Source organism: Mustela nivalis (genome assembly GCF_964662115.1).
Source record: "Mustela nivalis genome assembly, chromosome: 16".
Lineage (NCBI taxonomy): Eukaryota > Metazoa > Chordata > Mammalia > Carnivora > Mustelidae > Mustela > Mustela nivalis.
This window is the reverse complement of record NC_139035.1, coordinates 25523420-25545103: the sequence shown is the minus strand read 5'-3', so window position 1 is coordinate 25545103 and position 21684 is coordinate 25523420. Positions and strand designations below refer to the sequence as shown.

General features: G+C 42.8%; 1 protein-coding gene across 3 annotated transcripts in view; it reads left to right on the top strand.

Moving 5' to 3' along the window:
* Window positions 1–21684, top strand: part of PAPPA2 (pappalysin 2) — a 295009-nt gene that overhangs the window by 200600 nt on the left and 72725 nt on the right. For all 3 annotated transcript variants that reach the window (XM_082703976.1, XM_082703977.1, XM_082703975.1), the window contains exons 15-17: window positions 12671–12842; window positions 16251–16428; window positions 17630–17843. In XM_082703976.1, the coding sequence (XP_082560102.1) occupies window positions 12671–12842; window positions 16251–16428; window positions 17630–17843 (564 nt within the window). The remainder of the gene's footprint in view (window positions 1–12670; window positions 12843–16250; window positions 16429–17629; window positions 17844–21684) is intronic.

Genomic DNA, 21684 nt, shown 5'->3' with positions numbered 1-21684 from the left:
AACCCTGCTGCCCTCCCTCAAATTATATTTGGGGAAAAAAAAAGCATGAAGGAAGAACAGTGATTCTAAGAGCAAGGTCTTCTCCTAGACATTCCCTGGTCTTGGTAGGTGGATTATCTAAGCAGCTCTTTTACTGGAGAATGTCCCCTCAACTCTCCATTATCTAGTTATACCATATCCGTTTTAGCAATGATCCATATCCATCCGTATTCTATCCCTAGTCCATTTTTTCTTATCCCAAGTCTGAGCCACCTTTAGAGCTACCTTCTCCATGGCTCAACTAGAATTATTATTATTATTAATTATATATTATTTGTATATTATATATTATAATATATAGGATACTATATATAATATATATAAGATACAATAATTATATATAATGTGTATAATTATATATAATATATAGGATATAGTATATAATATATAGGATACAATAATTCGATTATAATACATAATATATTATATATAATACATAATATAAATATATATTGTTTATATTATATATTTATTTATATAAATAATAGATACTAATTATATATATTATATATAATATTATATAATATATTAAAGTGAAATTTAGTCAGTAATATCTGTTTCCTGGAAAATCATAAAATCATATAAAAATCTAAAAATAAAAAATGTGACTTGTTTAGAAAATCTGTATTCTGATTCTTTTCATGATGCTGGGTAAATGAGAGTTAATCGTTTTAGCAATTTTTGTGTAGTAAAATGTGGCTATGTGTGCATGTGTGTATATGTGTTCCCTTTATGCAAGACAATCTTTTAGAAAAAGTTAATGTGTAATGAATTATATAACAACATTTTAAAATGATTTAGCTTTTTAAATGATTGTGCCATTCAAAAGGGTATTATTTTTTAAGTAAAAAAAATATTTTTGTGAAGAGCAGAGTCATCGCCAGATTTTTTCTTCTTTCTTTTTCTTTTTCTGCATCGATCTGTATTTTTATCTTTACTTAAAGCAAATCAAGCATGAACAAATAAAGTCTGAATCAAGAAAACAGAATGAACACACACACTGTGCTCTTGAATGATTCTATATGCAAAGCAACAACTCTTTGAATTTACCTTTTGCATTGAAAACCTTTACTACTAGACTGCTATAGTGGATATCCATTGGAGTTCAGCTTCTGACTCTCATATACTTAACATAAAAATGTATATGTACATGATTAACATACTTGCCATCTTTTGTGGACCATGCTTGTGTAAAGACGAGAATTAGGTCATTTTAAAACTGAGTAATCAAAGAATAATGTGTATCTGGTTTGGTTGGGAATGCCTCAGGATGCAGTGGCACTGGCAAATTTATGGACATGTGTACTAGCTTAGTCAACTCTGTTGTCTCCGGGCACCTCTATCCTTCAGATTGTGTTTCCTGAAGCAGGGACTGCAAAACTAAATAATCCAGGGAGAAAATATCATGGCTATCACCAAATAACTCAGAGTTTCCCATCCGCAAATTATAAACTTCGGTAAGATGCCGGGCTAATACTGTATCTCAAGCCGACTTACCCTAGCTGCCCTGTCTCTTTCGACCCACCCCTTTCAATGGCACGCCTGTGCTGTGACAAAAACATCTCTTTAGCCGTAGAAAGTTCTTCTCAAAAAGGTGGATCTGTTGACCGAGAAGTTAGAGCTTGCATCAGTGAGCCAAGTTCAGAAGACTTTTGGGTCACCCTCCGTTGTCCTTGGAGAATTCACTATAGACATGGGATTTGTGTTGGGGGTGGAGGGATGCATTAGAAAGGAGAGCTTCTCCATAGAACTCCTCTTTTATGACTTTAAAATCCCCAGGGAATTTCAGGGAGCAAGTGGCCATGTTTTCTGTTTGGGAGATGGTGGGACCCAGGTGTCAAAATATTTCTTCTTGGTTATACTGTAGATTAGGGGTAGAGCTGGGGCTAGATTATAAGGCCTCCAAACCCTAGTCCAGGGGCATGTAGCCAGAGCACAGCTCAGCGCCTTGGCATTCCATCCCCACTGTAATCAGTTTGTGAGTCTGTTCTTCGTAATAGGATCGTTCCATCTCTATTAGCCGTCATTTTGCTTCATGCTTCATTATTCCCTGGAACCCTTATTGCTGCTGTTTTACCAATTCCTATTGTGCTTCGATTATTTGGACCTAAGATTTGAAATGCCAACCCTTTCCCTTCCTTGTCTGCCTGGATTGGGCCCCTACACCATGCCAGGCCTCTCCTTCCCCTGCTCATTTCTTTGCACAGCACTCAGTTCACCTTCCTTTTGATAGCCTCACAAAGTGAAGAACTCCTTCTTTTCTTGTTCTAAGGACTATAGGTTAAAACATTTGTTTGGCTCCTCTTCTTTTGTTTTTAGCAGAGGGTTTGGTTTTAATACTCCAGGATAATGGGAAGTGTTCTCTCTTTGCTGGAAAAGGCACTATAGAAATGAAATATGTATTGCACTTCTCTACTCATTTGATTATCTTCTTCCCCAAAGCAGTTTAGCAAATTAACATCAAATCTGTTTTTGTTTCTTAATCAAAGGAAGAATTATAACTGCTCAATTGTTCCCTAGGTTCCTTGCCTAACTTCCTTTTCCCAGAATGATTTGTCCATAAAATGAGAGGGAAGGAGGAGAGTCGTTGGAGAGGATTCTTGATTCTTCTGACCAATGACAGACTTGGTGAACAACAGGTCTGCTTTGGGAGGCACCATAAGCTGTTTGAGTCTGTTCCACTATTTGTTCTTGAGGGGCTATAGAGGAAAAATGAAAAGGTCACAGACTTGGTCTCATTGAGGGTTTATTGGTGCATGACTAGACTAGTCTAGAAATAGCTTTTATTAAAATACTACCTTGTCCAAGATGATTCTTAGTGGGAGGTGTTCTGAGAACTGGTTAGGTGGCTGCTTTTGGTCCAAAGTTAGAAATAGGAACAAACAAATTATGAACATTGGGAGTTGGAATCTTCCTCTAAGGAATAGGCTGGTTTCAAAACAATAACTGAAATAACGGCTTCTCGGTGTCTTATCATGGTGTCTGAAATTCCATCATTAGGAATGATTTTCTTCAAGTCTTGGTGATCCCCAAGGGTCTCTGAAACAGTAAATAACTACTAGAAGTTGAAATATCCTAAGTTGTTCTCAATACTTTATAGCATAACTATTCTCTTAGGGACCTTGGCAATTCAAAAATAGACCAGGGCCCAGCTGAAATGCAACCTAGTTTAGGCATCTGGAAGTTTTGGGGAGTCCCAGAAACAGAAAAAGTGGTACTGAAAAGAGAGATGAGTTTAAAATGTCACCTGCTTCTTAATTTTGTTCAGGGCTGGCCATGTCTTTATGTTCTGTATTCATAGCAGCTGGTGGAGAGACCACAGAAAATAAAAACAAACCAGTATTTCCAGGATTCTGTCATTTTGCCAGCCTGCCAAGTAGACAGACACTGTTGATGGATTTGACCGTAAGTTCTGGCTGGAATGCCTCTCAGGCCCTGTCTGGTTCTATGTGGCCATAATGTGGAGGAAGTCTGGGGATTGGAGTGGCAGGAAGCCCAATGTCCAGATCCCTGTCTCCTGTTGTTGGCTACATCGTCAGTCTCACCACATGACTTCAGGACAGTCCCTTCCCTCCCTTCTTTGGGCCTTCATTTCACCATAAGCAGATGAGCCATGGACATTGCAAGGGTTGGGAGAGCTGGAGGGAACAAAAGAACAGAAGGGGGGAATATTCCAAATCTGATGTCAACCAAGGACTGACAAATCCCCAGATTATGATATGATGGGAACAATGTGAAGCTTCTGTTGGGGAGTCCAGAAACTTCATGGGGAAAGGAAGCCAAAGGGGAGAGGGAGATTCCCAGAGCAGTCCAACACATGGTGTTTAATGTGCTAATTCTGCAATATTGTGATATTTGGTCTTAGTCTGCGGTTCATGGCTCACAGATCCCAAACCCTTGGAATTTCCTAAGTGTTGATAGTGATAAAGGTGTCTTTTGTTATGTGAATGAGGTGACTTTTGGAAAGTACTTAAGGACTGGACTAGTTGTCAGTAGAGCCAAACACATAATTGGAAGGTTGGAACTTTGAGTCCTACCTGCTAACCAGGGAACAGGGAGGGGCTGAAGGTTGAGTCAGTCAGTCAAGCCCATGTATTGAAGCCTCCCTAAAAACCCTAAAGGCTGCATTCAGAGAGTTTCTGGGTTGGTGAGCACACGGCGATTGGGGAGGGTAGCATGCCTGGAGAGGGCAAGGAAGCTCCGTGTTCATTTTGCCGTACCTCGCCCTGGGCATCTCTTCCACCCAGCTGTTTCAGAGATTTATTTATTATCTTGTAATCAACTGGCAACCAGCAAGTAAAATGTTTCTCTGAGTTCTCTGAGCAGCTCTAGCAAATTAATCAAACCCAAGGAAGAGGTACTGAGAACCTCTGATTTATAGCCAGTCAGTCAGAAGTATAGGTAGCCACTTGGGTTTATGGCTGGTGCCTGAGTTAGGGACAGGGACCGTCTGGTAGCAGGGCTCTCTTTAACCTGCGGAACCCGACACTCTCTCTGGACAGTAGTGTCCGGATTGAGTTAAATGCTCAGACACTTTGCTGGTGCCCCAGAATTTCTTGGTTGTAGGTGTGGAAACCTGCACCCCCCCTTACATGGATACTGGAACTGGTTTTAGAACACCTATTTAACTTCTGTGTGTGAATCTGAGACTCATTCAAGGCGCTAGCTTGCAAATCATCAAGACCCGAGTTTACATAGCTTCCACAGAGCCACAGAGAAGTCATGCTACTCCTTCCTCCTGCCCTGTAGGAGCTGTTCGAGGAATGACACAGATGGAAGCTCCTGCCCACTAAACTTCATTCACAGAACTGGACTGTTACCTCACTTAGCTACATGCACTTCATGATTCCTCAGGCCAGGCCTGTGAATGTGGCTGGGGAGGTTTCACTCCCAGATGAACAGTTTAACTAGGTATCCAGGGATGAACAGTACGTAGGGCAAGAATCAGCAGTACAATCCCTTGGGGGCTCCTGTGTTCACTCCTTATTAGGAAGTGTCCCACATGGAGATGGTTACTGCTTTTGCAAACTGGAAAAAATATTTATATGTATATATTTTAAGTTTTTATAATTTACACACACACGCGCGCGCGCATGCATGCACACAGATTATTTCCTTTTTTTTTAAGAGTTTTTTTTAAATTTTTAAATAATCTCTACACCCAACATGGGACTCAAGCTCACAACTCTGAGACCAAGAGACCAAGAGTTGCGTGCTTCTCTGACTGAGGCAGGCAGACGCCCCTGTTGTTTTTTCTGCTGGGTGATTCTGCTTCCCTGATGCAATGCTAGGAAGCATATCCTCTGCCAAGTAGTCAGCAATTGTTTTGACTCTTACTTTGGTATTTCGCATATTTTATAATCTACAATGAAACTCATGGGTTCTGAACCTTGGTGAGGCAGGGATTTGAAAGGGAGCACTTTTGGCTGTGTGATGCAAATCTGTTTCTTTTTAGAAGGACAGGGGGCATTTGGATGGGACTTCTAGTGTTACAGCCAGGCGTGGTAAAAACTGTGCCCAGAATTAGAAATGAGTGAAGCAAATTACCCTGTACTGGGGCCACCAGAGTCCAGTCCCAAACTTACAAATAGGTCACATTCTAGGAAGAGATGGACCTCTCCCAAGGGTCAGGGAAGGAGCAGACCTTCAATAGAGAAGCAGGGGAACCTCCACATTCTCAACATGCAGAAATGGAAGAAGTCTGCTTCGTGCAATAATTCATCATTTCTCTGTCATGAGGGAAGAAACAGAAGTACTACTGAGATTCCTCTGTTTCTCTCAGATGAGAATCTTCAGAGGAAAAGAGCTTGAATTACTTTTCCCTTCCTGATTGGTATGATGCTTCAGTAAAACCCCTCAAAGTACCAGCGTTGTTGAGCTGATGGAAATATACTTGACATTTAATCCGGTTCCTGTCCTACAAAGCAAAGATGATGCCAGAGTGAGGAGGAGGTAGGAAGGGGAGCCAGAGTAGAGACCGTATCTTTTTGTATTGGTTTGGAGAGACAGCAAAGCTCTCTAAGGATGGATGCTATTATTATTATTTGGTTTTGCCATTGGCGGTGGCAAGATTAATGAGAACTCCGTTTCTTCCAGTCCACTCTACGTTCTGTACATTCTACTTCCATCTGTTGCCAAATCCAGAGCATACATTCCTTCTTAGCCCACACCCTCTTATTTCAATAAGAATCAATAAAACACAGTAGGGGAATGGCCAGAAATCTGATCCTCTTTACTATTTAACCTTAAAAGAGCTGTTTCTGCAGAAACTGCTGGGATTGCTATTTGGTCAATGGTGGCACTTCTTGGATAAATGAATTCCAATATTTTGTTTAACTAAGCAACTGAAAAGTTGGGACATTAAGCAAAAACTTGCACTGGGCAAGAAAGACTGTGAGAGACTCTTTTTTGGGTTCTCCACCACGTCCTGCTGTCCACTCATGGGTATCCTGTCCGCCCACCTCAATACCACCATCACCTCATCTGGGAAATTAAATATCATGTTAGAACTGGAAGGGACATTTAAGAGAACCTAGTTCAAACCCATCATTTTACAAATTTGCAGACAGAGGGCCAGAATAGTTAAGAGACTTGCCCAAGGTCATAGATGTAAGCAGGGACAAGCCAAGACCAGAACCCAGGTCACATTGGCCTTGATCTTCTAGTTTTTATATTACACCATGCCGTTTGCCAAAATGTTTGATACAAATACCAGACAATTTCTACTAAACTAACCTAGATTCCAGATACCAAGTTGTGGTCAGCTTTTTCTGGCTGCCTACGGGAGGGTGGGGTGTTGATTTGAGAAAAGACCATGAGCTGATGTCATTCTGATTTTGAGTTTGAGCCAAAGCCTAATTAAATGTTTCTTGGTTACCATGTTGTAGTCTTAGTGTTCTGGAATATCCCATCATTTCTTTTGGGCTCATTTCCCCACCTCTAAAATGAGGAATTTGGGTTGAATTATCTTTAAGGTCCATTTTACTTTTAAAAGCTGTGGTTCCTCTAAGATCATTGTTAAATGTCACCTTCACTCCTCCCCCCTTCCAGAATTATTCATGTTCAATAAAATGTGGTCTTTAGCATATAATCTTCCATTATCCCTCACATGGGAAAAGTAGGGTTTCACTATGGATTCTTTTTTTTTTTAAGATTTTATGTATTTGTTTATTTATTTATTTAGCACACATGAGCAGAGAGGAGGGGTAGAAGGAGAGGGAGGCAGAATCTCAAGCAGACTGCATGTTGAGCATGGATCCCAACTCAGGGCTCAGCACAGGGGTTAGCATGGGGCTCTATCTCATGACCTTGAAATCATGACCTGAGCCAGAATCAAGGGTTGGATGCTCAACTCACTGAACCACCCAGGTAACCTTTCACTGTGAGTTCTGTTTGCATCTTGAATAGTGCTGTAGTCTCCTAAAATCCCTTTGGATGGCTCCAAACCCCAGGGGATCCTTGGACCCAAAGCTATGGGGAAGCTGTGGGCAGAACAGCCAGGACTTCACCCATTCATCAGGAACTACCCAGCTTCCCCAATGTGGATCTTGGCTGGGAACTAGACCAAATTCTTTCTAGTGGCCTCAAGAAATGGAAAACGAAAAAGGGATGCCCTGGGAGATAACTCATGACAAGTGGGTCTGTCTGTCCCCTCTGCAGAGAGTGATGTCTACTTTCTGGGGTCAGCCTTACCGTGCTCTTCAGCAACCCCCATAAGGCAGGGAACTCTGTCTTCAAATATGGATCTGGACTCCTTTCACTTTAGATTCTCTAAATTTGTTAATCATAATTTAAGAGACCCACACACATAATGTGTGTGTCTTTAGTTCTCAGTGGTGGGGAGGAAATGGTGATTTTGTTGAAGTATTGGAAGTACCACCTTACCTGTGTTCTGTTTGTAAAGTATCAGAGGTTACTTTCCAAGATATCTTTTTTGCCTTTCCAAATTCTGGTCATTCACTGAGGTCAAATCATACCCAGTGTTAAAACTGTCTCTGAAACAGCCTTGGGTTTATAATCAGTAACACATGATTTCATTATTCTCTCTGCAGCTCTGGTGAAATCTTCTTCAGAATAGGAAAAATGTTGCATACTTTTGATCTCTCTTATGCCTTCTACATCATAATATGACTTAATACATTGACAATATGACTTAATACATTGATAATATGATTTAATATGACTTAATACATTGACATGTGATAATCAAGCAGTGGGACCAGGTTATCCTGGAATCAGCCTTATTATTTTATAGTCTTGGTCTATGGAATTTATTGACCTATATTTCAGGTTACACATACCAGACCTTGATGGTGCTGGGTTTCACTTGTAGTGAGCACCAAATACTTTGAAACCTGTAAAGTCACAGATGCTGAAATTTCACCGCAAGCCATCAGAATCAAAATCTCCAGGGAGCAAGGCCTGAGTATCTATACTTTTTTAAAGCTGCTTAAGTGAGTCTAGTGTACAACTGTGATCGAGAAATTCTGCCTCATGGAGACCACTCTCTTACGGAACTGTGCTGACAGAGGTTTCCCAAGTACAGGTGTCACTCACAGACCAACCAACAAAAGGAAACACAAGCATCATTATGGGAGGATGGTATTAGGGTTGTGCCTAGGTACCCATGAGCAGGTTACATATGAGAGGAGGATAGCCTGGGGTTAATATAACATTTGGTACAGGGATTCCTCATTGAAAACATTTTTTTTAAAACCGTCCAACATAATGACCTTGGGGAGTGATGACCAGAAGAGAAGTGGAGAGACAATGAAGGGAGCTAGAATTATGGGTAAGTGGCCATCTACAGAGTGATTTTTAAGGGCCTATTGACTTAAAATTCCATCCTGAAAAACTCATTCCTTTGGTTTAAAATTTTGTCTCTTGTTACTCTTCAAAAGCCTGTGAATGGCATCTGACTGGATTCATCATATCCTTACCTGAGAATACACTGCGATGGGATAGGGAGAAATATCCAGAAAAAAAGTGGGTGGAAGGCTGAGGAGCTGTTGCCAAGTGAGGAAACCCAATAAGCAGGGCATCTTGCAGACAGTGGCAGCTGGACAAATGTTGACAGTTTGATTGGCTATCATTTCAAAGAAAACCGCCTGAAACGAAGATAGACTATTAAATGTTCTGTATTTCCCCCTAACTGCCCTGTTGAGGTGAGGAGCTTCTTGGCTCTCCCTGGCCCATACTGCTAGCTCCTGAACTGAGAAGAAAGCAAAGGGAGAGCAGCCTCATCTCCCCGGGGAGGTGGCCTCGTGGTCTAGGCTGGCCTGAGAGTGAGGGCTCTGAACTCCAGCCTGAGGATTTTCCTCTGACTCGCTGTGTGGCCTCCAGCCAGTCTCCAAGCAGCTTTGGTTTCCTTGTATGTCAAACCAAGATAAATACCTAACTTCCCACCTCTCTGGGGCATTGTAAGACCTCGTGGCTGCCATTTTCATTACCATTTGTCTAAGAATAGAGCTTGTAGAGAAGTTTTCAGACTCGTTGTTCATACTATTAGCATTCTCGATCTGCTAGATCTGCTACGGGAGCTTGCAGAGCAGAGCTCTGGGTAGAAAGAAGAATGTTTGGGGAGGGCAGGAAAATGGTGGACACAACAGCCCTCCAAAAAGCGGTGTTTGTAGTGGAAGAGAAACACAAAAGGGGGGCTGGGGTGCAGGAGAGAGATTTCTATAATTGGTACCAGATGCCATCAGAAGCTAATAACCTGACAAACACCGTCTTCATAAAACAAATACCTTAAAAAAAGAAGCAAATGGAAATGTAAGCTAGTGAAAGAATTTGCAGCAGCTGCCCTAAAACCATTTCTCACTTCATAAACAGGTCTGGGTTTGGTGGCTTTTTTTTTTTTTTTTTTTTTGCGTTGGTCTTCTTTCACGCCACATCCCTCCTCTAACAAACTCCCCTGTCTCACTCTTCCTCCTCTGCCGCCAATGTCGGAAGGGCTTCTTACACCGGTTGTCATAGCAACAGCAGTTAATGGAACCCCATCTTGATGGAGGGAGGCTCCTGTAGAGTGTTTGTTCTGTGTCTTATCTCAGCATGTATTTGTCCTCAATGATGACATGGATTAATTAATTGGATGGAGTCACCGGAAAACAGTGCGTGCTATTTCACATTAATTTCTTGGCAACAAGCTGACACGAATGAGAACTTGTTAATGACTCTGTCTTCTAGTACTGTCTACATACCACGCTGAAGAAATATGACTTTTTGTGGACATGAAGGAATGCAGCATCTCGGAAACTTGGAGATCTTTAGGCATCACTAATGAGGTGTACTGATTTCATTCCACGAAGGATGGTCTGGTTTCGGCCCCCTTATCCAGACAGGCTCAGTAAAGACTCAGGACAAAGATTCATTTCCTATATTTCATACCCAGTTATCAACATTGGATTTGGGGAGTTTGAATTAACAATGAATATTTGAGTTTGAATTAACAATTAATAACCCCTACTCCCATATATTCCTCCCTCCACCAGTCTTCATAGAGTGAATTGGAAGCATTCCATACCATTGAAGGGAATAATCAGAAGTCAAAAGAGTAAAAAAAGCTTTTTTCAAACTACTCAACTCCAATACCTCTATCCTATAGCTGGTAAGCATAGAATGAGAATGTCCACTGACGTATGACTTAAATGACTTAAATCTTATGGGTACAAGATAAGAAGCAGCAACTTTAGCATATTCCGATCAAATCCATCCTTTTTAGATGAGTACTTTTAAAATCATATCAATTATGTCAAGGTGATATGTGCATATTCAATGACATTTTATTTTTCACTTTCTTATATTGTTGCCCAGCTTTTTAATAAAGTTTTTGACCGCTAACACAATTCTAGGACAAATAGGGCAAATTATGATGATGAGGCTCACAGTAGCCATTTTGGCTAATATTTACCACCACTGGCTACAGCATCATAAGCAAGTAAATATATAAGAAAATATCTCATTGGTTTCCCCCACAAGATTATGATGGGGCATGATACTTATCATACCCCCAGTACTGAAACCAATACCTTGCCAACAATAAGTAGATGTTCATTAGTGAATGAATGAGTAGGGCAAGGTGGTTGAATTACTGTTGGATGATAATATTTTTTTGTTTCAGATTCCCATCTGTCGCTTTAGAATTAACAAATTACCCATCTTAATACCTGTTGACTTACTTTGCTATATGAGCAAATTTAATTCAGACTTTTCTTGTGTTTACTACAGCAAGGTTTATAGTGAATGTAAAAGTGGGCAAGAGTCTGTAATTGTCTTCAAGAGCTTCATAATGTAGTTTGGAGTTTCAGCATTTTGGACATACTCAGATACTAATCGCCTTGTAGATCAAAGGATGAATAAATGAAAGAGCAAGCAGATGCACACATGACTATAATACAGGATAGAACAACAGAAGCGTTAGAAGGAAATTGTTTATAAAAATTTCCCTGGGAGGTTCCAAGGAGGAAGATATCTGGAGGGGCTTCTTGGAGAAGAAAGGTGTTTTAGAAATAGCAACAAATTGAACATAGGTATAGAAATGGGAAACCAAAAAGTATGGATGGTAAACAGAAAACAAGCCCCTGAGGGTGGGACTTTGGCCATTTGCAGTGGAGCAGTAGAGGGAATTAGCCCAGAATAATAATAACCCTGTGGGATATGTACCATTATTATCCTCTTCTTATGGGGGAAGGAGCTGAAACACTGGGGAATGAATAATTCAGCCATAGCATGCAGGTAGTAAATGGTGGATCCAGGATTCCAAGTCAGACAGCATGTGGTCAGTGCCCTAATTTTTCATCTCTATGGTTCTGCCTTGGGAAGAGGATAATGCTTTTTTTTTTTTTTGCTCTACTGCATCTTTGTTGCTGTTGTGGTCTAGACCTGAACCTGGAGAGTTTAACTCTCTCCCACTTTGGCTGATGGACCCTAGAGGTCCAGGCAGTGGTCCTCCTCTGCTGGGATGATGTCCTGGAAGCACCTAGCACAACGTCAGGCATGTGGCAGGGATTTAGTATGTGTGAATTTCCTCTTCCTGTCATGGGGTCAATTTCTGATTAACCCAGGCTGATTTTCATTGGTTGGGAGTGCCATCGCTCCAGTTGTCAAAAATATCTCCATAGCAACCAGTAAATAAATGTTACCTTTTCTGCCATCTCAGATACCCAAACCCTTCACCCAGGGCCCTCTGGGATAAAACAACTAAAAGTTCAGTGCCTGACACAACGAGGGGCCCCAAGGATTGACTCCTGACCTGGGTCTACTCTGATTGTTTGGGACCCAAAAATACTGGTCGTTAAACATTTTGAGGATTGCTCTCTGATCCAGCCATTTCTGATGCCATCCAGAGCTCTTGGAACACATTCCTCACCTTTTCCTGTCACCATTTTGTCCTCCTAAAAAAGTCATGGGAAGTCAGTTAGTCATTCACTTTTTGTTAGCTGATATTGTTCTAATTTATTTCATGTCGCACAGTTCCAGGTCCTATAGAAGGAGGTGATGAGCTCAATGTAGGTTTTGGAGAAGAATCATTCTCTTTGGCTTAGAGGCACTTTCCAGAGGAAGTTGCCAAGTCTTTGCTGCTGCCTGCTTGTCTGGAGTCAGTCTAAGATGTTTTTGTTTCTGTCGTCCCCAGCTGTGTCCATCGGCCCTGTGGGGAGCAGGACAGCTGTGCACCATTGCTGCTTGATCATACGGAGATGGTGAACTGTACCTCTGGTGGCCCAGGTCACATGAAGTGTGCAATTACCTGTCAAAGGGGGTTTGCCCTTCAGGGCAGCAGTGGGAAATACCTCAGGCCGGTGCAGGTGAGTTGGAAACCTGTGGTCGTCAAGACCAAGCTCCTGGGGAGGGAAGGTACTTATGCTCTTCTCCCTCGCTGAGTGGGGAAAGGGCAGATTTTTAAATCACTTGGAAGGAAAGATGGGGCCTCTAGCAAGCAAGGAGAGCATAGATTCACAGAAAGGCAAGGTGCAGTTTCCATTAACCAGGCTGTCAGTTTCTCTTCTACAGACAAGGCTGTCAGTTTCTCTTCTGCAGACAGCAGGTAGGGACGCTTATCCCATTCTCCTTCTCCTTTCCCTGTCAGAAGGGACACTCCCGCTTTTGCCTTCAAGATGCGTACTCCACAGTTTAGACTTGCCCACCATTTGTAAGCAAGATAGGTTGTAATCAGCTTGTGTGTGGCTCACGGTTTGACCCCCAGCCCTCCTTCTAAGAAGGCTGGAGAAAGAGTCTGATTAGAGTAACAAACTTCTGCTGAGGTGGGGATTATAACATGACTCTAGCTATGGCCTAATTTTCTGCATTTCTCCAAACTACCATAGCACCATTTCCAGCATTTGGAGGTAGTAGAATATCTTGGTTAAGAGTGTGGCTCAGGTGACAAACACAGAAAGAAATTTTGGCTCCATTGTCTATTAGTTGTATAATTCTAGGTAAAAACAAAGAAGAGAACTAATCTCTTTAAGTGTTCTTCCATATTTGTGAAATAATGAGGACAGACGTATTTATGTCATTGAGTCACAATGATGACTGTTGGGAAATAATTGGAAAGTTTCCAGCTAAATGACAGACATGTAGCTCTCTGTTCAGCTGCCATTACTATGAGCGTGATAATGTATTCTCAACTAAGAATTCTGTTTTCCATCTTTCCTTTGGAGAGCTTTCAATACTCCACAGAAGAACTTTAAACTTGAAATCAGCCATTTGAAAACATGACCATCATATGAGACAGAGAAAGGATACATTAGGGAAAACGTAATGGTGCTTGAGGAAAGAACAAGAAAGACGTGGTATGATGAGGAAAGAATGGATGCATCACTGATAGGCCAGTATTAGTGGTGCAGAAGATTGGAATCATTTGCATTTTGTACCAGTTGAAGACTTAGCAGGTGGTAGATCCTTAGACAAATTTCATTTGCTTGGAGATGGTCTGAACTTGAATGTACACTTGTTGGTTTCAGGTGGTTTAGGTTCTGCACAGAGATAAACACTTTTGATAGTCCTGGAGACACCAACTCATTAGTCTATGGTGCTTTGGTCAGAAAGGCAGCGTTCTTGTCCCCTGTTCTTCACCAAGCTTAACTCATGCTACAGAAGAGAAAGAAAGAATGACAAAAAAAAAAAAAAAAAATAGGGACTGAATACATTTGTGTGACAGGTAAGGAGAGGGAGAGAAGAAAAGGGAGTTTGCAATGCATTACAATTAGGAGCATGGTTAAGACAAGATGGATAACACTTAATGGAGCCAGGAGAAAAGTCAGGCAATATATGCCGAGTTTGAGACAGATTCTGTAAGCGATCACTGTGGTTTGAGCCAGGCTTGCACGCTGTGGTAAGCGTGGGGGCAGTCTGGGTAGGGAAGAGGAAGGTGGGAGCTCACTGTCTCCCAGCCATATGGTGGAGTCAGCCAACACTCCCTCCAGCTGACTTTGCTCTTGTCACCTGAGGCCAGCGGGTGCTTGGTGTATAATTTCCTTAGGGAAATTATACAATCCCAGCTCGTGATCACAAGACAGTGGGGATATTTGCTTTTTGTTGACATAAGAACTGAAACTAAACGGAAAAATGTGTCTGGCTTTGACTTGGGTCCTTCTGGCAGGCAATAGGGAAACACTGGGAAGAGGGAGGAGCAGCTGGCCAGGAGTGGGTGTCGGGGGTGACAGGTGCTTTCACCAGTCATTTGACCTTGGGCTTCACTGCCACTGTGGTCTCTTGGCAGGAGGGCTGCTGAGCCACAGAATCTCCGCGCACTCTCTTGGACCTGTGGTAACCCATTGGCTGGAGGGATGGCCGTGCTCTTTCCCAAACAAGCCATGAGCTTCCAGCTCTCTCAGTCCCAGCTCACTCTGTCTACCTCACTCCGGACATGTTCTTCTCCCCATGCCCTTGGCAGCTGGGAGTCCTTCTTGTCCTTCACAGGCCAGGTCCCGTGTCACCTACTCCGGTAGGTGGAGGGCCAGTTCCTCCAGCACCCATTGTGCCATCTCCCAGAGCAAGCACCTGCCTATGATAGGGCTGGCTCTTTCGACATTTTCATGTTTTCTTTCTTCTTGGTCCCCGTTTCGTACTTTTGTTTTATCGCTTCCATTCTTTGTATTATATTCTCACAAATCATTATAGACAGGAGTAGGCTAGAATAAATAACAATATATATCTCTTGTATTTTCCTTCTGTATTTCCTTTCCTCCTTTCCTCTCTTTCTCCTTCTTTCCGTTCTTCCACCTTTGGTTTTCAAGCCATTGTTTCAACCTGTGGTTTGCTCTGCTGGTAGATGATTAGCTCCTGGAGGCTGTCTTGTTCATCCAAATCTAGACAGAACTTGGTCCTTCTGGTGCTCAATAAGTGTCTCAACACTTTATTTAGTGTTGAGGAACTCTAGGGCTACCCCACAAAAATGACAGGCTCAGGGAAAGGGCTGGAATCTTTCCAATTTCACTACAAGATTTGGAAGGTGCCTTGTACGTATTGATTCTCAGTTGTTCTTAGATACTGCGCACCATTCTCTGTGAATGATGTTCAGGATTATTATCATCCAGGATCCCAGCAGGAAAGAGGTGACATGCTCCAACATGGGTAATTTGAGGGAATTTAGTACAGGGACTACTTATGAAGCTGGAGGCAGGATACAGGGAAATTACAAGGAGATGGTGCAGAATCCCAGGGTCAAGGGTGACATCACCTGTAAGCCTAAAGAGTTGATTGCAGGGCCAGAAGCCACAGGAAGAGAGTGCAGAAGAGGATAGAGAGGGCTGCCAAAGGACAAAGCCAACCAGCAGTAACATTCTAGGGAGGGAATAGGAAGAAGAAGTGCCCAGACCTCTCTTGTCCTCTAGGTCCTTAGGTCTCCAGCCAGTGGGTCCCAGCTGCTAGGCCCGAGCACAACCAGAGGCATGAAACCCACAGGGGCACAGAGCCTGGTGGGGAAGGGCATAGAGTGACCCAAGAGCACATGAGAGGCAGCTGAGAGTTGGCCTGGAGGAGTGTCTCCCGTTCATGTTTCTCTTACACTATCAGGGATGGTCAGCAGCAGCCTACCTGGGTGTTGAAGACAGTATATCAAGCCAGTAGGTCCTAAGGAGGGAGTAAGGCAAAATTGTTTTACCGATTTTGAATGTTTGCACGAATAATCAGCAGGACTCCTCCAAAGCCTGGAAACTACATTGATAAGCCTTTTCATGTGAACTTGATGGAAGAAAATTCTCTGTTTCTAGAAGGAAATTCTGCTCACATGTTCCTCTGGGCACTGGGACCGGACTGTGAGCTGCATGCCCCTTGATTGTGGTGTTCCCGACCCATCTTTGGTGAACTACGCAACCTTCTCCTGCTCGGAGGGAACAGAATTTCAGAAACGCTGCTCAATCTCCTGTGTCCCACCGGCCAAGCTTCAAGGTATTGTTAGCCAACTGGGAACTGAGTGCAAGTTCTCTCCAGTCCCTCTCTTGTTAGGGGTACTTTAAGGATCTTTTCTTCACCCCAGTACTCTTCCCATTGGCTCTGCTGTGCCACCCTCTTCTGAGAACACCACCAAAACACCAAAGGGACACACCATTTTTATCCTGATGACATGCAAGGATGCCTGGCTCAGAGCTCATGAATGAAAGACATGTAGACTTTCCTGATTTTATTTGATTGTACATCCTCTGGAATCAAGCTGACTCACAGTGGCCTGATCATAGGAAAAATACATCAGTCACATATATATTTTTTTAATTTACTATTTACAGCCTTCCTGTGAGTTAGGTGCTTTTAGTTCTCTTTTATAGATGAGAACAGAGTTCTAGGAGTTGTCCCTGGCTGTACCGATACTTACTATCAGTCAGTATGAAGATAGGGTAGAACCTGCTCTGACCCCACACCTTGCTCTTGTCCTCTTCTAAGACTCTGGTGTGAATCTCTTAGTGCCCCAGGAGGCTCGTTCCAAATGCAACTTCCTGAGCCTAATGTTGATAGAGTCTGACTTAGTAAGTCTGAAGTGATGCAGCTGTGGGAGGTTCCTGGACTTCCTTTGGAATAACAGCGAATTACACGGAGGCATAGTTTAGTGTTTTAGTACAGAACTCTGCATGCCATCTGCCCAAATTCAAACCCTGCATCTGCCCCCTATTAGCTTCACCAAGTTGCCTGAACTCAGTTTCCTCATCTGCAAAATAAGAGATAATGTGTTGTTCGAGGTGTATGTGGGTATTGTAAAATGCTTCAAACAGTGCGGGGCATATAAAAAGCACTATAAATATGTCCTCTGTTATTATGATCATGTTTTGCATGACACGGTCACTACTCTATTTTTATAATTTGTAGTTAGGAAGTGAGGTCATGATTTGTTGGGTAGCCATTCTTTGATTCAGGGAATGAAAGAGAGGTCAGGGAATAGTTATCCAATCTCTGTTCTGTGTAAGAGATCTCAGTGGTTGCTTGGCGGGTAAAAGAGATGGGATGAGCCCTGGACCTAAGAGTCAGAGAATCTGCTCCGCCAAGAATTATGTGACTTCGTGAGAACGCTGACGGGTTTATAGGGTTTTGTTCTTTTCGGCTACACATTGATTTCTGGACTCTGCTTTGAGCCTCCTGTACTTCTCTTTCCTGGGCTCAGGACTGAACCCGTGGCTGACCTGTCTTGAAGATGGGCTCTGGTCTCTCCCCGAAGCCTACTGCAAGTTGGAGTGTGACGCTCCTCCTGTTATCCCAAATGCCAGTGTGCTCCTGCCCCCCTGCCCCCAGCACAGCCATGACGTGGGCTCCGTGTGTAGATACGAATGCAAGCCGGGCTACTACGCCGTGCCGAGTGTGGACAGCAAAGTCAGGAGGTGAGCTGGCTTGTTCCTGGGTCTCTGTGCTTCTCTCTACCCTCACACTCTCATTTGTAAATCCTCTCCCAGACTGTTGCTTTGGAAATAATATTAAGACCTTCTGGGTGGTCCATTGCTTCTTGTATTGGTTTGTTTTTCTGTATAATCTCTCTTCACCTGCATGGGCATATGCCACAGTCACACAGACAGGTTGACCAGGTGTGCTTTCTGGAAGGCTATTCCTTCCCATAGGATATCCCACAGCCTCACCTCAGTGATTTCAAAAGAATCTCTGCCCTAATTATCATTATCCTTGAAAGTAAGTGTTGAGAGCTTCGCAGGTGTTGTCACCTGAATCCAGCCGTGAGAGGACCATCCTCATTGGGTCCGTTGGAAACTTGTCTCTGGGAGACACCACCTGCGCTGGTCCCAGTCCAGCCATTTATTACCTGTGTGATGCTGGGACGGTTTCCTTCTCTGCCTTAGTCTTTCTCATCTGTAAAATGAGGATAGTAACAGTAATATCTACCTGACAGGACTTGGTGTAAGGACTAAATATATTAATCAATTAATAAAATACAAGGTCTGGTAAATTTATTTATTTATTTATTTTTAAAATTTTTATTTATTTATTTGACAGAGAGATCACAAGTAGGCAGAGAGGCAGGCAGAGAGTGGGGAGGGGGAAACAGGTTCCCTGCTAAGCAGAGAGCCCAATGTGGGGCTCGATCCCAGGACCCTGGGATCATGACCTGATCCAAAGGCAGTGGCTTTAACCCACTGAGCCACCCAGGCACCCCTGGTAAATTTATTTTTAACACATAAAGTATATGAGCCATTAATATTATTGTAGTCTCTCTGCTTTCTCCCTGCTGGACTTCCTGTGTTCATACTCCTAGACCGGGAAGCCAGGGGTGCCTTTCTTCTGATCAGAAAGAACAAAAGGAAAGACTTTGAAGAGAATCATGCTGGGCTTCAAATCCCAGTCATCTTCCCTTTATATCAGCTGAGTAACCTCAGGCAAGTTACTTAACTCTTTGGGTCTCAGTCTCCTTTGTAAGTTGAGGATCATGCCCACATCAGAGGCTTGAGTGGAAGATGAAATGAGACAATCACATCCAACCCAGAGTATGCCTTGTGCCAATTGCTCAATATACGGTTTCAGAAAAAGGTTTTTCTGAACAACAACAACAAAAACAAATAAAAAGCTTTCAGAAAAACAAACTCCTTGTACTCAGTAAAATAGTAGCTATTCTTTCCCTATCATAAATTATGTCTGTATAGGACAACATTCAGTTCATTTCTTACAGGACTTAATTAAAAGTCTGTCCATAGTAGGTTTTTTGTTTGTTTGTTTTTAAAGATCGTTTTTGTTTTTGTTTTTTGAACTAACAAGATCCCAGCTGTGGCGTTATCAATGATGCCAAGACACACCAGCTTTGCTTATAAGTTAAAATTCTCTAAAGGGACAGAAGAATATCAGGAAACTTGCTCTCTGGCTCGCACGTGCCCTTCACCCCACCATCTTACTATGGGGTGGATTGAGTCTGGCTTTGCCCAGCACCTTGCTCTCCAGAGAAAGCCCAGCCTTCTATGTGGGAGGGAGGGGAGCAAGTCAGGCGAGAGCCAGGCTGATGAGAATATGAATAATACTGATGAAAAATTCATAAGAAGCAGCACCCTGGTTCAGTGGACTCTAGCAGATATAGTCAACAGTTTTTGACAACCGAAAACACATTTGCATGGGATTTTCGTAGGATCTTGATCAATTTGCATAGGTACCCACTGATAGGCATTGAGGACCCAGGTGATCTTCAAGCGCTAATGGGATTACAACTCCTCTAAAGCCAGCTGTTTTGGGGCTTCCCCCACCCCTCATTTCCTGCCTTCCTTTACACAGACTTGCAGCTGACTCAGGTGTCTGCAGAACAGGGCAGCAAAGAATAATGGAGGGGGAGAGGAAAGTCTCAGGACCAGTGAGAACTGAGGGAGGAGGGATGACTTCCGGCTCCATCGGCCCACGACTGAGCTGTGTGATGGGAACGAGGCTCCCCCGCCAGAACTGTAGACTCTTGGCCTTACCCTGCGCCTCGGACGTGGGCAGCTGCCCCAGCCCCGGCAGGGGCACACAGAGGCCATTTGTTGGCACAGCTTTTCTGGTTGAGAAACTGGGAGCTTGCAACATCGGCATCGGTTTTGGCATAAACATTTACATTCACAGACACTGTGCTGAGGAAAGATTAAATTATTTACCACACTGTGTAAACTGATTTAAATCTTAGTTTACACCTGTTTACACAGCGGGCGGCAGATTGGTCATCAGAAGTTTGCAAGTCAGGCGTAAATCACTGTCACTTGTGGCTTCTGTTTACCCAACGAACTATGTCAGCCTTGTTCCTCGCTTGGTGGAAAGAGCCCAGAGTTATACAAATAGGGCTCTAAATTTCTTTCTAGGACATGCAAGCAGGAGAAGAAGAAATTGAGAAAAGTGGGCAGGGAGATCAATCCAGATGGAACGGGCACATGCTAATTTTATGCAGTTCTTCGAGGAGTGGAAAAAACCCACTTGAGGGTCAGATTTGTGGTTTGTTGTCTGCATGACTGAACAAACGACTCAATATCCACATGTCTCAATTTTTGCATCCATAATGTGAGGGGTAGGAATTTCTATCCAACAGTGTTATTTTGAGGCTGAAAAGAGGTAAATGTTCTAGAAGCATTTTATCACCTATGATGTTCAATATAAGTACCACGTATTGCTTTTTGTTCATTTCTTTTTATTTATTTACTTTTTTAAATATTTTAATTATTTATTTGACAGGCAGAGATCACAAGTAGGCAGAGAGACAGGCAGAGAGAGCAGGAAGGGAAGCTCCCTGCTAAGCAGAGAGCTCAGTGCGGGGCTCGATCCCAGGACCCTGGCTGGGATCATGACCTGAGCCGAAGGCAGATGCTTAACCCACTGAGCCACCCAGGCACCCCTGTTCATTTCTTTTTAAAACAAGGAAACAGCTACAAAAATGTCAACAAGTACATTCCCTTCCTGCTCTTCTCAAGTCTATCAAATGTTGTTTCAAGCGAAAAGAAAGACAAGTACTGGATCTGACTTTTCTCTTTGGATCAGGCCATCTAAGTCTTGTTCCATTCAGCTCAGAGGTGGCCGGGAGGGCATAGCTGCAGCTGGCAAGTTCATCATGTGCAACGCTCTGTGCTGGTCTGAGGAGACACATGCGAAGAGGATCTAGGCTCTGACATCCAGGAGTGCACAGCCTCTGTGCTCCCTCTTTCATCTGTTTTATTTTCCCTTGAAGCAAAACAGAGGGGACAGCAACACCTCACCCCTAGATTCCTGTCCTCTTCTTCCCAGGATGTGAAAGTGGCATTGCCCACCCTGGATCTAGTCCCTGAGGACAGGGAAGTGCAATGGCTTAGGCCTGGGTCAGGGACTCTGACTTTGAAGTCCTAGCTGGAGTCAGCATCACCCAAGTCCATTGGATTCCCCAGAGGGAAACTGAGAAGGAGGGCAAATGAATTTTGGTGGAGCCAAAAAATAATAATAATAATAGTAATAAAATCAATAAAACAAAAATAAATATCCATTATGTAGTATAGCTACCCAGTGCTATAGCCATATCATGAAATAGCATACTACCATCGAAGATGTTTGGAAGAATATTAAAGACATGGGAAAACATTCACAATACAGTGTTAGGTGGATAAAAGCAAGAAAGTAACTGTTATAAATGTTATAGTCTCTGCTTTTCAAATTAAAAGAATATTTTTATCACTTTTATGATAGCTAGAAATGCTTATGATATTAGTAGTTGTAATCTCTAGGTAGTAGGCTTATCTGCTTATT